At 40.2% G+C, this 19965-nt stretch overlaps 1 protein-coding gene across 1 annotated transcript; it reads left to right on the top strand.

Annotated features, from left to right (window-relative positions):
- The first annotated feature begins 69 nt into the window (after positions 1–69).
- On the top strand, positions 70–18330 carry gtf2e1 (general transcription factor IIE, polypeptide 1, alpha). The gene is made up of 6 exons (XM_057853332.1): positions 70–245; positions 5091–5386; positions 5651–5808; positions 14690–14885; positions 14980–15218; positions 17518–18330. The coding sequence occupies exons 2-6, from the start codon at positions 5100–5102 to the stop codon at positions 17976–17978; spliced, it is 1341 nt and encodes a 446-aa protein (XP_057709315.1). The 5' UTR covers positions 70–245; positions 5091–5099; the 3' UTR covers positions 17979–18330.
- Positions 18331–19965: the final 1635 nt, after the last annotated feature.

Below are 19965 nucleotides of genomic sequence, written 5' to 3'. Positions count from 1 at the left end.
TTGGCTAAGCATGTTCTCATCTGCCAATTAAAATGACAAAAAGACGTTTTCTTCCGGTTTTGCGTTTTCTTTCCGGAGCAGCTGCTCAAATTCGAAGCAGAGTGAATGCTAGTAAACTTAGCCGGCGACAAACTTAAAAATCAGCAATTCCAGTGTTTCTCTTCAATGATGTTGTGATCACTCTGAAGTGAAAACGGCTCCAGAGGACATATTTTGCGTTTATTTGGAATTCAACGGATAAGGAGGTAAGTTGAACTCGTGAGAAAGCACTAAATCATCAGTGTTCTTCGCATTCAGATTATCTCAGGTACTACCTTTTAATTTCCTCTGGTTATAATATACCTAAATAGAGTGGCTAGCATGCAGTATTAATTGGTTTCATTTGAAATAATATAACGTGTTAATAGCTTCTGTTATTGATAGACAGTAGTGTGAATTAGATGAGTGATTACTTCTGAGTTTCACACACATCAAAAGTTGTGATAAGGATGTTTAAAAAAAAAAAAAAAGAAAAAAAAAGAAAGAAAAGCAACAGCAAAAACAACCCATCGACCGTGAATTACAGAACATATATGGGTGATTACTTCATATTTGTTACGAGTAGGCATGTGCCGGTATGATATTCTGACGGTATGATAACCTTAAGGCAAAATATCACGGTTTCACGATATTGCAATAGGGAATGGGACGTACTACGTCATTGTTTGGACGCGCCTCCATGCTGATAATATGCCTTACTTCCGGTCCGCCAAACTCAACGGGGATTGTAACGTGTGGTAGTGCTAAGCTAATTCCTTTGGTGTATTAGAAAGAAATTATGGGTGTGTATTGTTGTGTTACCGGGTGCAACAGCTTCTCCTACGACAAAAAAAGGGCGAGGAAAACTGGACTCACTTTTCACCGTTTTCCTGCATGGAGGACCAAATATCAGATCACGAAGGCACGACGGATGGCTGGGGCGCAGCGGTTCGTCGGAAAAGCATTTCTCTTGATCATATTTCTGCTGGAATGAGAGTGTGTTCCCGTCATCTCTACTCTTGTAAGTTGAACGATTTATCCGTTTTGGTTTCGATACGTTTTTTTTTTTTACCATTGTGTAAATCTGCCTCGGTAGCAATGCTAACCTACTACTCCTCCTCACCTACCTGTTGTGTTCCTAGGAAAACCTGCACATTAAATGCTGACAACACATCCCGATTGGTCACCATATCTCTTCTTGGGTTATTCTGAGGTCAAGCGCACCACATCGGCGCGTTATGAGAGGTTGGAAAGGCGAAGAGTGCACGCTGAAACTTCTGTTTGCTGTGCTCTTACAAACACGAGCCCAAGTGTTGTTGTGAAAAGTCAATAAAATATGAATACCAAAACATGACTTGAACAACTTCTTGACAAACTGTAACTGCTTGTTGTTTACTTCAGGTCTTCATAATAAACAGGTGTAAAAATGACAAAGTCAGGTGACTTAATGTTGTTATTCTATTTGGAATATGCATTGACAATTTTTGGACAGTGTTGTAGACAAGAACTGGGACTGATAAGTTGCAATAGATTTATTTCAAGTAATGCAATTTCTCCAATACGATATTTGAATTGACAGTTTAAAATCTTTAAATTAGTGCAAACAAGGCCCACCCTCTGACGGGGGCAGCAAATATTATATAATAAATTATAAGTAATACACAAATACAAGATTACAATAAACTTGTCTTTGTCAAAGCAGTTTAAAACACTATTTACTGGCCTTGGGTAAATTGCCAGACAGAATAAATATGTGCTTTAAAGTTCTTGCATTTCCATTTTAAGTATTGCAAGTACTAGTCTCCAACACAGTATTTGAACTGACAGTCTAAAATCCTTTTAGTACAAAATGGCCCACACTCTGGCAGGGGGCAGCAAATATTATAATAAATAATATAATACATTATAAAAAGCTATATACTATATAAATATAAGATCACAACAAAACCTGTATTTTTCAAAGCAGTTAAAAAACATCCAGTGGCCTTAGGTAAATAAAGGTGTATAAATATGTACTTTACAGTTCTTGCATTTCTATTTTAGGTATTGCAACTTTTCCAACACTATTTGAATTGACAGTCTAAAGTCTACATTAGTGCAAACAAGAATATTATAAATTAAAAATAAAAATAGAATATATAAATTCATCATTACAATGAAACGTGTCTTTGTCCTAGTGGTTAAAAAAAAACCCACTTCACTGGCCTTAGTTAAATAGCCAGGCAGAATAAATATGTGCATTAAAGTTCTTGCATTTTCACAAGTTAAAAGCCCGCAGTTTATCGACAAGAAGGGCAGACCCTGATGGCGTCTGCTGCAGGGGCTTGTTTGAGTCCGACACAGGACAAATAGAACCACTCCATTGAACAAATTTTCTTTGTCAAATGATCCAAGAAGAGAGATGGTGACCAATCGGGATGTGTTGTCAGCAGGTTTACCTAGGAACACAACAGGTAGGTGAGTCGTAGTAGGCGAGCATTGCTACCGAGGCAGATTTACACAACGGTGTAAAAAAGCAAAAACGTATTGGAACCAAAAGTGGATAAATCGTTCAACTTACAAGAGTAGAGATGACAGGAACACACACTCATTCCAGCAGAAATATGATCATAAGAAATGCTTTTCCGATGAACCGCTGCAATCCAGCCATCCGTCGTACCTTCATGATCTGATATTTGGTCCTCCATGCAGGAAAACGGTGAAAAGTGAGTCCAGTATTCCTCGCCCTTTTTTTTGTCGTAGGAGAAGCTGTTGCACCCGGTAACACAACAATACACACCCATAATTTCTTTCTAATACACCGAAGGAATTAGCTTAGCACTACCACACGTTACAATCCCTGTTGAGTTTGGCGGACCGGAAATAAAGCATATTATCAGCATGGAGGCGCGTCCAAACAATGACGTAGTACGTCCCATTCCCTATTGCAGTTTCAAAATGTGTTTCTTTGATAAATCTGGGTTAAAAAAATCCATTGAACAGGATTTTTATTTTTCAAAACATATTAGCAAATTGAAACAAGTTAAAAACAAATAAATAAATAAATAATGTAAATGAAATTAAAATAAATGCAGTCCTTTTGGTGAGCCTACACCCACAGCTCAACATTATTACCATCAGAACAAAAATAATTGAATTATTTTCCATAAAGCATGTGTGTATGACTTGTATCTTGTTTAAATTGTGCACATACTCTCTTTCTCAACACAGACAGTTGCAAGAGAGAAAAAAACACATGTTTTACCACCACTAAACACGCTGGAGTTAACTCTCGTAGCTAGTGGAAACGTTCATGACGGTGTTTAGTAAGCTTTAAGTTTGTGGAAATGCGAAATCATATCAGAGGTATTTCCTCCTCGGCAGCCATCCTCCGCAAACTTGTTTGACATGTCGGTTGGCCCTCCTCCTCTAAGCCATGGCCGTCTGTAACTTTTCTGTAGCCGAACTATTCCCGTACCAGCGATTTCGTTTTCTTCGATGGGGAAAAATGTTCAGGAGTTTCACCTCCTCCAGCCATCGTGTAGCACAGCTGACTCACTGACACTGAGCAACAACCGGTGGTGGAGGGTTGAGCCTTACAGCTGCAAGTGAGCGATTTCTCCTTGCATTTTGGGACATAAAAAATATCCAATACCTTAGGGACGGTATGATTGCAGTTTTGAAACCTTGACGTTTTCATACCACGGTATACCTTTAAACCGGTTTGTGGCGCATGTTTAGTGACCAGTGTTGGGCACGTTACTTTAAAAAAGTAATTAGTTATAGTTACTCGTTACCTCTTCCAAAAAGTAACTGAGTTAGTAACTGAATTACTCTATAGTAAAAGTAACTAGTTACCAGGGAAAGTACTGTAACTATTTCCGTTACTTTAAAAAGAAGTTGTAGTATGTCAAAGAATTTGAAATTTTCTGAGCAGTATTCGAGTCAGTTGAATAGAGAAGAACAGACAGGTAGTTGTGTTATAGAACCTTGTAATATTTATTGCACCTTACCAGCAACAGATTTATCCTACACTTAAAGTGCAACAAAAATAAACAGATTTGAATTGATTACCACAGATGTCGACAAAAGCTTTGCCCCGGGACATAAATTACACTTTACATGCACGGTCTTTCCTTTAATTTCGACCAACTTGAAATAGTGTTTATATCTCCACCTCGTAAAGGACAAATTTTCCTCTGAATGCTCTGCCATTATATCCCTCGGCATCTGTTTTGCGTGTGTGTATTTGCCGCACGCGCTGTTCCGGTTTGTGTGTGAAAACACCGGCTCTCAAGTTTGTTTAAAAAAACAACAACAACAAAAACAAAAACAAAAAACTTTATTAACAACGAATGCACGTGCGCTATTAGGCTTGAGCGTTTATGTCACAGAATGGGGGATCACGTGAGATTTGACAACAACGCAGCCATATTTAAGCAAGTCTGGCTCGCGGGACATTAAACTTTAACTTGCCAGTTCGATAAAGAGTCAAACTCGTTACTAAGGCGAAGAACAGATATGTGATCAAACTTAAGGATGTGAACAATGTTGAACCTTATGAGCAAGCCGAAGACAAATGGAGTAAAGATGTTGATGGGCTTCCACAATTACGCGAAATGGACATTCTGCTGTATTTATTGTTTGGTGTATGTTATTAAACTCATCAGCGATTCCGAAATTACAAATCGCTACAAAGCTACGAACAGTTTTGCTGCGGATGGATGCAGGACCTGCACATTATGACCGTATCAAACGACAACTCAATCGTTCTTGCAAAGGTAGGCTATGTGTGGTTACTATTTTCATTGCCACAAACCTGAACGCACCCCAAGTCTTGGATGGCAAATAAACAGAGCAGAGTAGACTCGCTATAGCTGGTAGTTTCTTCAATTTATTCAAAGTAAGTAACGCACCGCTTTTGACCGTCAGTAACGGTAACGGCGGAAAAATAATTAGTTGGATTACTCCGTTACTGAAAAAGATAACGCCGTTATGTAACGGCGTTATTTATTACGCCGTTATTCCCAACACTGTTAGTCACTATTTGAAATATTTTTCATAATCTTAGTTTGGACCACCTTCTTCCACAGCACAAGGTGATGGAACCAGAACTCTTGACCGAGGTCCCCGCTGCATTGAAACGTCTCGCCAAGATGGTAGTGAGGGGGTTTTATGGGGTGGAGCACGCCTTGGCCTTGGATGTGCTCATTCGCAACCCATGCGTCCGTGAGGAAGATATGCTGGAGCTGCTCAAGTTTGACCGGAAACAACTGCGCTCTGTACTCAACACATTAAAAGCTGATAAGTTTGTCAAGTGTCGTATGAGAGTAGAGACGGCACCGGATGGAAAGACAACGCGACATAACTACTACTTCATCAATTACAGGTGATTTATGGTTCATGATCGTGCCTTACTCATCATATATATTATCTTTAACACTAATTGAAAATTGTCGCTCTCCATTAAAATGTATGGAAAAGCCATAAATCTGTTCTAAATTTCTAATTTCAATGTGTTTTAAAATAAGGAAAACAGAAAATTTCATCAACTAATTGAGTGCATAGCATGTAGCTCAAAGTCAGGCCACATCATCAGTGGCTAAAAAGCCGTTTGTATTTCACGTTAAAAATGTCTATTCATCCATGACAGAGTCCTGGTGAATGTGGTCAAGTATAAACTGGATCACATGAGACGACGTATAGAGACTGATGAACGAGATTCCACCAACCGTGCCTCATTCCGATGTCCCTGCTGCTTTTCTACTTTTACTGATCTCGAAGCCAATCAGTTATTTGACCCCACGACAGGTAAGATTATAAAGTGACATCATTCAAGTAGGTAACTTTCATTTGGTCTAGGGGTGCACGATATCCATTTTTTGAAACCGATACCGATATCAATAACTTCCTGCTCCTCAAGGCCGATACCGATACGATAAACGATAATATATATATAATTTTTTAATGTATATCAATCAGTCAATATCATTGACGATGCCTCCCCTGAACAATGAGCACTGATCTAAAACAGAAACCCAAGAGGTATTGTGCTTTGTCAGCAGATAAAACATTTGGTGCAACAGGAGAGGAGACTTTTGTCGTCTTGGTCTATGAAACAACTTTCTTAACCTGGCAATTACAGAACAGCAAGCCTATCAATAACCAAAAGGCCTCTCAATGACTTCTAAACTTAACTCTGTAAAATACAAACATTTGCTAATTGCCTAGTAAGGTTTATAACTCAGTGAAGGAAAAATACGGCCTCTAGAACAGTAACAAGCCTTTGCATACTGGCAAAACAGGAGTGGAAACAAATGCAAATCCCAATCCGACACCAAAAATATTATTAATAGGCCCGATAACATGTATTGTTATTGGGTATATTGGGATGACGTCATAATTCCTATTATCGGACCGATAATTATCGTGCACCTCTAATTTGGTCATCTTTGTTTTTACTCTATGTACAGCTTGTCACTTATACACTACATAACCAATTGTAGAGGTGGGAGATTTATTTGTTTATTTGTGAGAATTAAAATGGTGTTGCACTTTACTCCCCACTGCAAGACGATATTGACTAGACCTGCACAATATATCATTTGAACATTGCCATCGCAATGTGCGCATGCGCAATAGTCCCGTGGGATTGTTTTATTTTTATTTATATATTTTTAAATGGTAACTTTTGTTTTTCTTCATAAAAGCAGCAAAAAAAGCAACCTTTTATTAACACCAGTCTTCCTCATTCACATATAAACCCCCTTAGCCTGGAATAAACGGTATTACAGTGGGGAGAACAAGTATTTGATACACTGCCGATTTTGCTGGTTTTCCCACTTGCAAGCCATGTAGAGGTCTGTAATTTGTATCATAAGTTCTCTTCAACTGTGAGGGACGGAATCTAATACAAAAAAACATAAAATCACAGTGTATGATTTTTAAATAATTGCATTTAATTGCATGAAATAAGTATTTGATACATCACAAAAATCGAACTTAATATTTGGTACCGAAACCTTTGTTTGCTATTACAGATACCAAACGTTTCCTGTAGTCCTTGACAAGGTTTGCACACACTACAGCAGGGATTTTTGCCCACTCCTCCATGCAGATCTTCTCCAGAGCCTTCAGGTTTCGGGGCTGCTGCCGGGCAACACAGACATTCAGCTCCCTCCATAGATTTTCTATCGGGTTCAGATCTGGTGACTGGCTAGGCCACTCCAGGACCTTAAGATGCTTCTTACGGAGCCACTCATTAGTTGCCTTGGCTGTGTGCTTTGGGTCGTTGTCATGCTGGAAGACCCAGCCACGACCCATCTTCAGGGCTCTCACTGAAGGAAGGAGGTTGTCAGCCAAGATCTGGCGATACATAGCCCCATCCATCCTCCCCTCAATACAGTGCAGTCGTCCTGTACCCTTGACAGAGAAGCAGCCCCAAAAAATGATGTTTCCTCCTCCATGTTTCACGGTTGGGATGGTGTTATTGGGGTTGTACTCATCCTTCTTTTTCCTCCAAACATGACGAGCCGAGTTTAGACCAAAAAGTTCAATTTTGGTGTCATCCGACCACATGACCTTCTCCCATTGCTCCTCTGGATCATCCAGATGGTCAGTGGCAAACTTCAGACGTGTCTGGACATGCACTGGCTTCAGCAGCGGGACCTTGCGTGCGCTGTAGGATTTTAATCCATGACGGCGTAATGTGTTTCCGATGGTTTTCTTCGAGACTGTGGTTCCAGCTCTCTTCAGGTCATTGACCAGGTCCTGCCTTGTAGTTCTGGGCTGATCCCTCACCTTCCTCATGATCAGTGATGCCCCACGAGGGGAGATCTTTCATGGAGCCCCAGAACGAGGCAGATTGACCGTCAACTTGAACTTCTTCCATTTTCTAATAATCGCTCCAACAGTTGTTACCTTCTCACCAAGCTGCTTGCTTATTTTCCTGTAGCCCATCCCAGCCTTGTGCAGGTCTATTATTTTATCCCTGATGTCCTTACACAGCTCTTTGGTCTTGGCCATTGTGGAGAGGTTGGAGTTTGTTTGTTTGAACATGTGAACAGGTGTCTTTTATACAGGTAACAAGTTCAAACAGGTGCAGTTACTTCCGGTAATGAGTGGAGAACAGGAGGGGTTCTTAAAAAAGAATTAAGAGTGTATCAAATACTTGTTCTCCCCACTGTATATGATTACGAGGGATGTCCCGATCGCATATTTTTGTACCCGAGTCTGAGTCACCTGATTTTGAGCATCTGCCGATACCTTTGACGCTCACATTGCCGCGAACAGCCTCTCAGTTACACAATGAATGAGTTGCCACAGCACAATTCAGACTTTGTACAAAGCTTAACGATAATTAACACATTTGTGCCTTTGATCGTAGAGCTACCGAGGCGTCCGTGGCCAGATCAAAGCTACAAACCTGTCAATCATCGTGAACTTTGAGTACCAAACGCTGCACTGGTGACCAAGAAAAACAATTTGGTTGCACTGCTTAGCAGCAGATCCTTTTAACCCGATACCGATCCTCTAAAAAAACATGCGATCGGCCAAATTTCCCATCATGAGATCGGATCGGGACATCTCTGATACCTACAATGTGGTCATAGTGATCCACCAAAGTATTCCCAAATGGAGCGATTCAAGTTATCTAGTGAAAATTCTTCTAGTTTTAATATGGCAATATATAGCAAACCCCCAAACAGTTTTTAAAAAAAATATCGTTCAGCCCTAATATTGACCGACAGCAAAATATGCCTTGTACAATATCTAATTAATTTTCCTCTCCACAAATGACTGTGGTTTGAATGTACAGTTTTTAAAGTTTTCTCTTTTAATTTTCACTTTGGCTTAGAAATATAATGTATGGTAAATGTCATAAAAATGTGTGACTTGTTATCCTGATTTTGTTATGCAGGAACATTTTCTATAAATTGGGTGTAGTCCCAATTGTGCTATTTAATACCCAGCTTTAATACTGCTTTGATCGGCTACTCAGTTACAACGTGAAGCAGCAAAATCTGGCAATTTCAATAAAATCAACACGTCAGCACTCTGCGTATGATAGCGAGCACTCGAGCTTAGGTAATTTTATACTTTTAACGGCTGTAATTAATTTGCAGGCTATAAGTGTAATATAAGTGAGAGGCTTGTGGAACCAATGTACAGTAGGACTAGTGTTACATTTATTTTAGGGGGGGGGGCTGATGGAGGACTAGCTACTGCGAGTTTCCATTTAATGAAGTAAAATGTGAAATGAAGGTTTTGTCTTATGGTACACAGTAGGGTTGTTCCGATCATGTTTTTTTGCTCCCGATCCGATCCCGATCGTTTTAGTTTTAGTATCTGCCGATCCCGATATTTCCCGATCTGATTGCTTTTTTTTTTTGCTTCCGATTCAATTCCAATCATTCCCGATAATTTTTCCCGATCATATACATTTTGGCTATGCATTAAGAAAAAAATGAATAAAATTCGGACGAATATATACATTCAACATACAGTACATAAGTACTGTATTTGTTTATTATGACAATAAATTCTCAAGATGGCATTTACATTATTAACATTCTTTCTGTGAGAGGGATCCACCGATAGAAAGACTTGTAATTCTTAAAGGACAAATGTGACTTTGTATATTGTGACTAAATATTGCCATCTAGTGGATTTTTATGAGCTTTCAGTAAATGATAATTCAGCCATTTAACTTCTGCCCAAATGCATGATGGGAAGTGCAACCATGACTGTGCGTAATGGTACCAATTGATATATCTTCTCAGCGTTGGGAAATAAATTAGGGTGTTAAAAAAAAAGATCAACTACTACCTTTCTTCCCCACATTGCTTCCCACGATATTTCTGATCGTTGAGAGAGGGAATGTAAGGCTTTAGCCAATTAAAAAAAGGCTTCAAAGACTGCCAAAATTCTCTCTACTCATTTTACGTTGCCCTTTAGTTCTATGTATATGTAATACGGTGCCATTATAGATTGAACGCAACAATGCGTGAGTGGGTAGTGCAGCGCATGCGTTAATTTCGTTAAATATTTTAATGTTATTACCGCTGTTGACGCGATAAATTTGACAGCCCCACTTTAAGCCAAAACTAAAGACTGGATGAGTGTAAGACATTTAGCCTATAACGTTAAATACAATTAGAAAACGATTTAATTTAAAAAAAAAAAAAAAAAAAAAAAATATATATATATATATATATATATATATATATATAATTAAAAAAGGCATGTCCGATATTTTTTTGCTGATTCCGATACTTTGAAAATGACGATTGATCGGGACATCTTTAGTACACAGCATTTACTGATGCCTTCAACCACAGTCCCTCATCCTTGATTGTTAAATATCAGTGATTCTGATCAATGAAGTGAAAATGTCACATTGTCTGGACGGTTTTGAGTCTTTTGACAATGTGACGTATTTGTATTTGTGAAGTATTACAAAGTTGGTAGATAATCATTACAGGTTCAGCCAATAACTCTGATGCAGATACATTGCTCATTTGAATTAAGAATTATTGCATTAACGTCTTACTTTGCATGTTTCACAGAGTTTAAAAGTTTTTTTTTCCCCATTCATTTTTTTTTTTTTTTTTTTAAAGTAGTTTTTTAGTGTGAATGGCTTTTGCGGGTGTCTTCGACACGAACAGCAACACACAAAGTAGACACGGGGATTGTGCTAATGCTGGAACAGTTCCCATTATTGACAGTGAAATCAGCACGGGAAGCAGATGGCCTCTTACAGGAAGCAGAGGATGTGTACACAAGGTCCCAAACCCCTTAGCCGCGCAGTGCAGTGTTCAGAGCATCCCCCTTGAGGAAAAAAGATGCACAGTGGAATAAATTACAGTATTTGAGTCTGCGTTGTCATTAAAGTGGAACGCATAGAGCATCCACTTTTTATTTTTTTTCTAACAAGCCAATCTCTGATACTCTTAAAATTGGGACACATGCATACAAACTATTGTTGTTTCACGGCATTTCACTTCATTTATTGATGTGGGGTGCAGAGCCAAATAGATGAGAATTGTGTTGATGCGTGGTGGTTGGACCATGACCATTTGGACATTTATGGCTGTCAGGGGATTTATTAATGACGTCACAGTTCACAAAAAGAGCAGGATGAATTCGGAACAGTTTTGCAATCATGTTATTTGCTCGTATTCAGCCAAATGCTCATTGAATGACGTGCCTCAGTGCAGATGGGCAATGAGTGGAAACATACTGTGCAAAAGTTTTTTTAAAGCAAAAAAAGTGGAATTTTGTTAAAAGGCTTAGTCTGTCACCTGACCTGAATCCGAACGAGCATGCATTGAATTTTCTTAATACAAAATTGAAAGAAATTCAGATTGTAATTGACCAAAAAGGATTTCCAACTATTCAAAAGTGTAAGTTTGAGTAATGACAGATTGTTAGTATTTCCTACTACCGTAATTTTCGCACTTTAAGGCGCACCTGACTACAAGCCGCCACCCATCAAATTTGACACGAAAACGGCAATTGTTCATAGATAGGTTGCGCTGGACTATAAGCCACTGCTGTCATTATTGTATTATAGGATATTTAAACCAAAAGATATTAACCGGTAACACTTTATTTGACAGCGGCATCATAAGACTATCAAATGAACCTCCATGAAGCTTTGAACCAATTGGATGCAAAGATCAAGCTTCATTTGACCATTACTGCTCCTTTGGGGAGACAGTCAACCCTGCTGCGACTTGCTGTCAACACTGTTGTAGTCCAACATGCCTCCGAGCATGCATTGCTGCGCTACAGATGCAAATAACAAACAAAATTCATGTTCTTTGCTAATTATTTCTTCAGTTATTGTTGTAGTTGTTTCATTACTTGCTAATTAAGGAATTTGGTAACACTTTATTTGACAGAGGGACCATAAGACATGACATGACACTGCCATGAGCATTAATGAATGCTTATGACAGACATCATTTCGTGTCATCCGGAAAATGATCTCACTTTTGAATGGATGTAAAAGATCCGAGCTGGTCATAAAAGGAGTTAGTGACATAAATTGCCAAATGACACTGAACGACACCTGTCATAAGCATTCATTATTGCCCATGATAATGTCATGTCATAAATTATCAATCAATCAATCAATCAATCAATCAATCAATCAATCAATCAATCAATCAATCAATCAATCAATCAATCAATCAATCAATCAATCAATCAATCAATCAATCAATCAATCAATCAATCAATCAATCAAATTTATTTATATAGCCCTTTACAAAACCCGAAAGGCCCTCAAAGTGCTTTACAACAAAACATGGCTCAAAATAAATAAAAGGCAGGAAAATATTATACAATGACATTTAAAAAATAAAATAAAACAAAGACAGTGCATCGCAATAAAAGTCCAGCAAGTAAAACAATAAAACCGATAAAATCGAAAAACATTAAAAAAGCCCTTAAGCTAATAAAACCAGGCTATCCTAATCTTTGTAAAAGGCGAGTCTAAAAAGGTGTGGTTTTAGCCGAGACTTAAAAAGACCTACATCCGTGGTGGTGCGGATTTCGGGGAGAAGGCTATTCCACAGCCTGGGGGCAGCAACCGCAAAGGATCGGTCTCCCCACTGTTTAAGTTTTGACCTCGGAACATCTAAAAGAAGCTGGCCGGTCGAGCGAAGAGTCCTGCCAGAGTTACGAAAAGGTAAAATTTCCGATAAATAAGATGGAGCCTGGCCATTAATAGAATTAAAAACAAACAGTAAAGTTTGAAATCAATTCTAAAATGGACTGGAAGCCAGTGGAGTGATGATAGCACGGGGGTAATATGCTCACGTCTAGGTGTACCTGTTAAAAATCAAGCAGCAGCATTTTTAACAAGTTGCAGCCAAGAAATCGAGGACTTGGGTAGGCCAACATAAAGTGTATTGGAGTAGTCCAGCCTTGAACTTATAAAAGCGTGAATTGCTTTTTCAAGGTCGTGGCGACTAAGAAAAGGCTTCACTTTGGCCAAGCGACGGAGCTGGAAAAAACTTGCTCTTACAACAGAACTAATCTGTTTTTCAAAGTTAAGTCTGCTATCGAATATCACTTCGAGATTTTTAAAGTGTGTCTTAAAAATGTCAGCCGGAGCGCCAGAGTTTGGCTCAAGGGCTTTCATCATGGAAGGTGTGCCAAAAGTAATAAATTCAGTTTTGCTCTCGTTAAGGTGTAAAAAGTTTTGTGCAAGCCACTGCTTCACATCAGATATGCACTCCATCAATTTAGCGAGAGCAGTTTTTTTGTTAGGTCTCAGGGGCAGATAAAGCTGCAGGTCATCAGCATAAAAATGAAAAGCGATATTATGTTTTTTTATAATTGATCCTAAAGGTAGGAGATAAAGCGCAAAAAGAACAGGCCCTAAAATAGAGCCTTGCAGTACCCCGCAAGACAGAGAAGTTTGTGAGGAGGAAAATTCCCCAATCATTACCGAGAATGTTCTATGTTGTGGGTATGATTTAAACCATTTTAAAGCGTTACCAAGGATACCTATGACATATTCTAAACGAGATACAAGGACTGAATGGTCACCTGTATCGAATGCTGCTGTGAGGTCCAGTAAAACAAGGATAGCCGGGTTTCCATTATCTACAGAAAGGGCAATGTCGTTATGTACTTTTAACCACGCTAACTCAGTGCTGTGTCTGGACCTGAAACCTGATTGGAACTTGCCAAGGGTGGAATTTGTCTCTAAGAAGGTTTGCAATTGAATAAAAACAACTTTTTCTAAAACTTTGGAAAGGAAAGACAAGCGGGAGACGGGTCTAAAATTGGACAGCGCAGAGGAGTCGAGATGGGTTTTTTTAAGAAGGGGTCTGACTACAGCCTGTTTGAAGGCAGCTGGGACAGAACCGGAACTGAGAGAGGTGTTTATGAGAGACAGCAGACTTGATCCAAGGCAACTAAAGACTTCCTTCAGAAGCCTAGTTGGTATTACATCTAATGGACAGTTAGTGGGTTTCATGCCACTAAGTCGGTGAGAGATGACAGTGAAATATGATCAAATTGCTCAAAGGCATTGAGCAGTTCTGAAGGACGTACGTTATCGGATGAGAAACCAGAGTTGCGGACATTTTGCCTAACTGAAGGCAAAAGTATGACGGTCTTATGGCAGTCTTATGACACCGCTGCCAAATAAAGTGTTAAGTATTAACCCAAATAAATCATCAAATAAGCCACACTGGACTATAAGCAGCAGGATTCAAAATGAAGGAACAAATTAGTTGTTTATAGTCAGAAAATTACTATTTTTCGTCCCTTAAAATGTGAAATCATATAAATTGTTGTAACACCTGCACTATTTAAGTCATTTGAACATATATATCTTTGTATTACAGCTGAAAGCCTTCATTTCAATCACATTTTGTTTGTTTCACTTAAAATATATTGTAATGATGTTTGGAGTCCGTGTAAAGGGCCAAATATTTATAAACCTGACTAACAAAAACTGCTCTGAGTGCTTTGTTTTATCTTGGCATGCGGTTCATGACACAAAGATACTCTTTGAGAAAAGGCACAATTTGTACTGACAATAATTAATCGATGAAAATCAACTTTTGACAAAGAATATTATTTTGGAAACCGATTAAATAAAATGTTTTAGGGCAGGGGTGAGGGATTTCATGATTCCTAGTCAACTCTTATAAGGGTCTTCACACAGGTACATTCCGTTGCACGTTCTGTCAAACGGAAGTGGAAGAAGATGAATCTGTGTGTCCTGATGCCAGGACACTGGTGGCACGATTTAACGAACAGATAGAGCCCATCTATGTGCTACTCCGCGAGACCGAGGATGTGAACTTGTCTCACGATCTGCTGGAGCCCGAACCCACAGAGATCCCTGCTCTCAAGCAGAGGTCAGTTTCTGCCACCGCAATCGTGATTTGGACCATCAAGTCCGGAAGATATGACTTGGCAGCAGAAAGCCACTAACGTGGATCTTTCTTCTAGCCGTGAACGCAACGCGGCGGCTGCGGCTAACGCTGCGAGCGGACCACACCGAGAAGCCTGGTCCAACAAAGGCTCATCCTACGCTGATCTCTACACCCAAAATGTTGTCATCAATATGGAGGCACAGGGTGACCTGCAGAAGCAAGCGAGTGAGGGCACGGCATCCAAGGAGAGGCCTGTCTGGTTAACACAGAGTACTGTGCAGGGCGCTTACACAGAGTCGGACTTGCTGAAAAACCGTAAGTGTGCTTTTTCTTACTCCTCTTAAGCTTTTTTCTTTACATTGTCAGACTTAAGCAATTAATATACAATAGAGCTGTTGGCTTGTTTTTATACAATGGCAACTAGCATTGTGTAGTAGCGTTAAACCAACAGTCGCTCAATTAGTGAAATGTATTTTAGTACACAATTTGTGTAATTTTCTTTTTCTTCACTGTTTACCTCAGTTGGAGTTTAATAAACCATGTAAAATCCATCCAAATTTCATCATATTTCAGGGATTGTTCAAAATCTACTAAACTAGTCAATTTGCGTATGGTCAATTAAATATGACACGGGTGCTCACTGGGATTGATCTACACTCACGGTGACTCACCAGCCACTTTATTAGGTACAACATGCTAGTAACAGGTTGGATCCCCTCTTGCCTTCAGAACCGCCTCAATTCTTCGTGTCATAGATTCAACAAGGTGCTGGAAGCAATCCTCTGAGAGTTTGGTCCATATTGACATGATGGCATCACACAGATGGTGCAGATTTGTCGGCTGCACATCCATGCATCCATGATGCGAATCTCCCGTTCCACCACATCCCAAAGATGCTCTATTGGATTGGGATCTGGTGACTGTGGAGGCCATTTGAGTTCAGTGACCTCATTGTCATGTTCAAGAAACCAGTCTGAGATGATTCCAGCTTTATGACATGGCGCATTATCCTGCTGAAAGTAGCCATCAGAAGTTGGGTACATTGTGGTCATAAAGGGATGGACATGGTCAGCAACAATACTCAGGTAGGGTGTGGCGTTCCACCGATGCTCAATTGGTACCAAGGGGCCCAAAGAGTGTCAAGAAAATATTCCCTACACCATTACACCACCACCACCAGCCTGAACCTTTAATACAAGGCAGGATGGATCCATGCTTTCATGTTGTTGAGACCAAATTCTGAGCCTACCATCCGAATGTCGCAGCAGAAATCGAGACTCATCAGACCAGGCAACGTTTTTCCAATCTTCTATTGTCCAATTTCGAAGAGCTTGTGCAAATTGTAGTCTCAGTTTCCTGGTCTTAGCTGAAAGGAGTGGCACCCGGCGTGGTCTTCTGCTGCTGTAGCCCATCTGCCTCAAAGTTCGACATACTGTGCGTTCAGAGATGCTCTTCTGCCTACCTTGGTTGTAATGGGTGGTTATTTGAGGCACTGTTGCCTTTCTATCAGCTCGAACCAGTCTGGCCATTCTCCTCTGACCTCTGGCATCATCAAGGCATTTCCGCCAACAGAACTGCCGCTCACTGGATATTTTTTTTTCCGGACCATTCTCTGTAAACCGTAGAGATGATTGTGCTTGGAAATCCCAGTATATCAGCAGTTTCTGAAATACTCAGACCAGCCCTTCTGGCACCAACAACCATGCCACGTTCAAACTCACTCATATCACCTTTCTTCTCCATACTGATGCTCGGTTTGAACTGCAGGAGATTGTTTTAAACCATGTCTACATGCCTAAATGCACTGAGTTGCCGCCATGTGATTGGCTGATTAGAAAAGTGTTACAGGCAGTTGGACAGGTGTACCTAATAAATTGGCCGGTGAGTGTATATCATATATATTTTTTTAAAATTAAAAAATCATGAAATCACCCAGCCCTAATGTATGACTAGCTATTAATTGGTTTAACTAATGCACAAGTTTTCCTTCTCGCCATTTTGCTAACGATGTCGTAGTAAGGGTTATGACCTTTAATTTATCAGGGGCATTTTTGGTGTATAGTATAAAAGTAGTGCTTTACTGGTATCTTTTAGCAATTATAGATAAGCCCACACTTTTTTTACTTGACATCGTAAAGTATTATACATTATTTTATTGCTCATCTTGTATATAATTTAATGTCAGAGTTTCTCATTAATGTAGCCATCTTAGCCATTCTCTGGTCATAGAAGGTTATCGCATTCGGTCAATGACTTTCACTGAGTTATCTTAGCAGCTGACATTTTTCAATAGCTGAGGGCACGTCGCAATCAGAGAATTTCTTTTGAATCATAATTGCTTAATTTGAAATATTTGTTGGATTGTTTGATTTATGAATGAGCAAGCTTTGCTCGTAAATGTTTCTTTGTTTTCAGAAATACTTTAATTTGTCACTAGGAACGTCAAATCCATTTGGACTAGCAAGCTGCAGTGAATTAACGAATGTGCATTCACTGCAAACCCTCCCTGTTCAAATGAATAGGATGTCTATCATTGTCAATGTCAGTTTTTGAGTCGCAAGTCACTTCCGAGAAATGAATATTCTTGGCGTAAGTGTTTATTTAATTTTCACAGGTGGAGACACTGTAGCCGGCATCCAAGATGGAGCAGGTCACCCTGGAGCTGGCCAGTCCGAAGAAAACGAGGAGGTAATGCGGGCCTTGCTCATCCACGAGAAGCGAGCTGTAGCGGGGCCAGGTGGAGGCGGAGCAAACGCCGCCTCCAGGGGACTGGCGTCCGCCGCTACCAATGCTAGCGACTCAGAGAGCGACACCAGTGAATCCGACGACGAGGCGCCCACTGCCCCTCCTCCTCATGTAGCCACCGCCGCTCCTCGACGAGTTGCGGAGGATGAAGAGGAGGATGATGATGACTTTGAGGAGGTGGGAGATGAGCCCACGGTGATGGTGGGAGGCCGGCCGTTCTCTTACGGTGAAGTGAGCCAGAGGCCGGAGCTTGTCGAACAGATGTCTGCGCAGGAAAAGGAAGCCTACATTGAAATGGGGCAAAAACTCTTCCAAGACATGTACTTTTGAGCACACATGCATACATATTTTGTACAAACTTAACAAGATGCTGCTTCCCAAATCAATCCATTCATTAGCACAGTGAATGATCCAAGTGGGCACATATGCTTTGTCAGTGTGCCTCAAAGGTCACTCAGCGTATAGTATTCATTCCGAAGTATGTTGTAGATTCTGCAAGCCAGCTATGCATTTTGTGCCAATGTTTTTCCTCGGCTGTTATTTCAACAGGCGTCTTTTTTTTGTTGGTATTAATACAGCTGTTTAATTTGAGACATATATGTCCAAATCTATCATTCATGCTACCTTGAGGGATTCTGAGCAACTTGCTCAAAGGCTCAATTAATTGCTCAATAAAAAGAGCAATGCGTTGTGACATTTCAGTTTTCTAAAAATAAATTTAATAAGTTTTGAATTGTACAAGACTCGCATTGAGTCAGCCGTGTCTCGACTCATCTTGTTATGCTTTCATTTCAACTGCTTTAATTTTCCTAGTCCCAGTCACTGTAAATGTCAATGCAGTTGGACTAAAAAGCTGAGGGCTAACACCATTTTAAAATGGCTATGTGTAAGGGACAAATGCTTCTGCTGCCCTTTCCTCAAGGCTAGACCAGGGATATTGAGAAAAAGGAACTGCTTGTCTCTAGTGACACAGCATCTGTGAGTCGACAGCATATTATTATTAACCACTGGGGTTGGAGCCAGCAACATGGATTTGCACGTATTATATACAGGTGGGCAAATAAGTATTTAGTCAACCACTAATTGTGCAAGTTCTCCTACTTGAAAATATTAGAGAGGCCTGTAATTGTCAACATGGTAACCCTCAACCATGAGAGACAGAATGTGGGAAAAAAACAGAAAATCACATTGTTTGATATTTTAAAGAATTTATTTGCAAATCATGGTGGATATATGTATTTGGTAAATACCAAAAGTTCATCTCAATACTTTGTTATGTACCCTTTGTTGGCAATAACGGAGGCCAAACGTTTTCTGTAACTCTTCACAAGCGTTTCACACACTGTTGCTGGTATTTTGGCCCATTCCTCCATGCAAATCTCCTCTAGAGCAGTGATGTTTTGAAGCCGTCGCTGTGCAACACGGACTTTCAACTCCCTCCACAGATTTTCTATGGGATTGAGATCTGGAGACTGGCTAGGCCATTCCAGGACCTTGAAATGCTTCTTACGAAGCCACTCCTTTGTTGCCCTGGCTGTGTGTTTGGGATCATTATCATGCTGAAAGACCCAGCCACGTCTCATCTTCAATGCCCTTTCTGATGGAAGGAGACTTTCACTCAAAATCTCTTGATACATGATCCCATTCATTCTTTCCTTCACACAGATCAGTCGTCCTGGTCCCTTTGCAGAAAAACAGCCCCATAGCATGATGTTTCCACCCCCATGCGTCACAGTGGGTACGGTGTTCTTCGGATGGAATTCAGTATTCTTTCTCCTCCATACACGAGAACCTGTGTTTCTACCAAAAAGTTCTATTTTGCTTTCATCTGACCATAACACATTCTCCCAGTCCTCTTCTGGATCATCCAATTGCTCTCTAGCGAACCGCAAATGGGCCTGGACGTGTACTTTCTTCAGCAGGGGACACGTCTGGCAGTGCAGGATTTGAGTCCCTGGCGGCGCATTTTGTTACTGATAGTAGCCTTTGTTACTGTGGTCTCAGCTTTCTGTAGGTCATTCACTAGGTCTCCCCGTGTGGTTCTGGGATTTTTGCTCACCGTTCTTGTTATCATTTTGACGCCACGGGGTGAGATCTTGCATGGCGCTCCCACAATTGCTCCCACAGTTGATTTCTTAACACCAAGCGTTTTACCTATTGCAGATTCAGTCTTACCAGCCTGGTGCAGGTCTACAATTTTGTCTCTGGTGTCCTTCAACAGCTCTTTGGTCTTGGCCATAGTGGAGTTTGGAGTGTGACTGACCGAGCTTGTTGACAGTTGTCTTTTATACCGATGAGTTAAAACAGGTGCCATTAA

The sequence above is a fragment of the Corythoichthys intestinalis genome, chromosome 12 (genome assembly GCF_030265065.1).
Source record: "Corythoichthys intestinalis isolate RoL2023-P3 chromosome 12, ASM3026506v1, whole genome shotgun sequence".
Classification (NCBI taxonomy): domain Eukaryota; kingdom Metazoa; phylum Chordata; class Actinopteri; order Syngnathiformes; family Syngnathidae; genus Corythoichthys; species Corythoichthys intestinalis.
The sequence above is the reverse complement of the archived record's forward strand: the minus strand, read 5'-3'. Positions and strand labels throughout refer to the sequence as shown.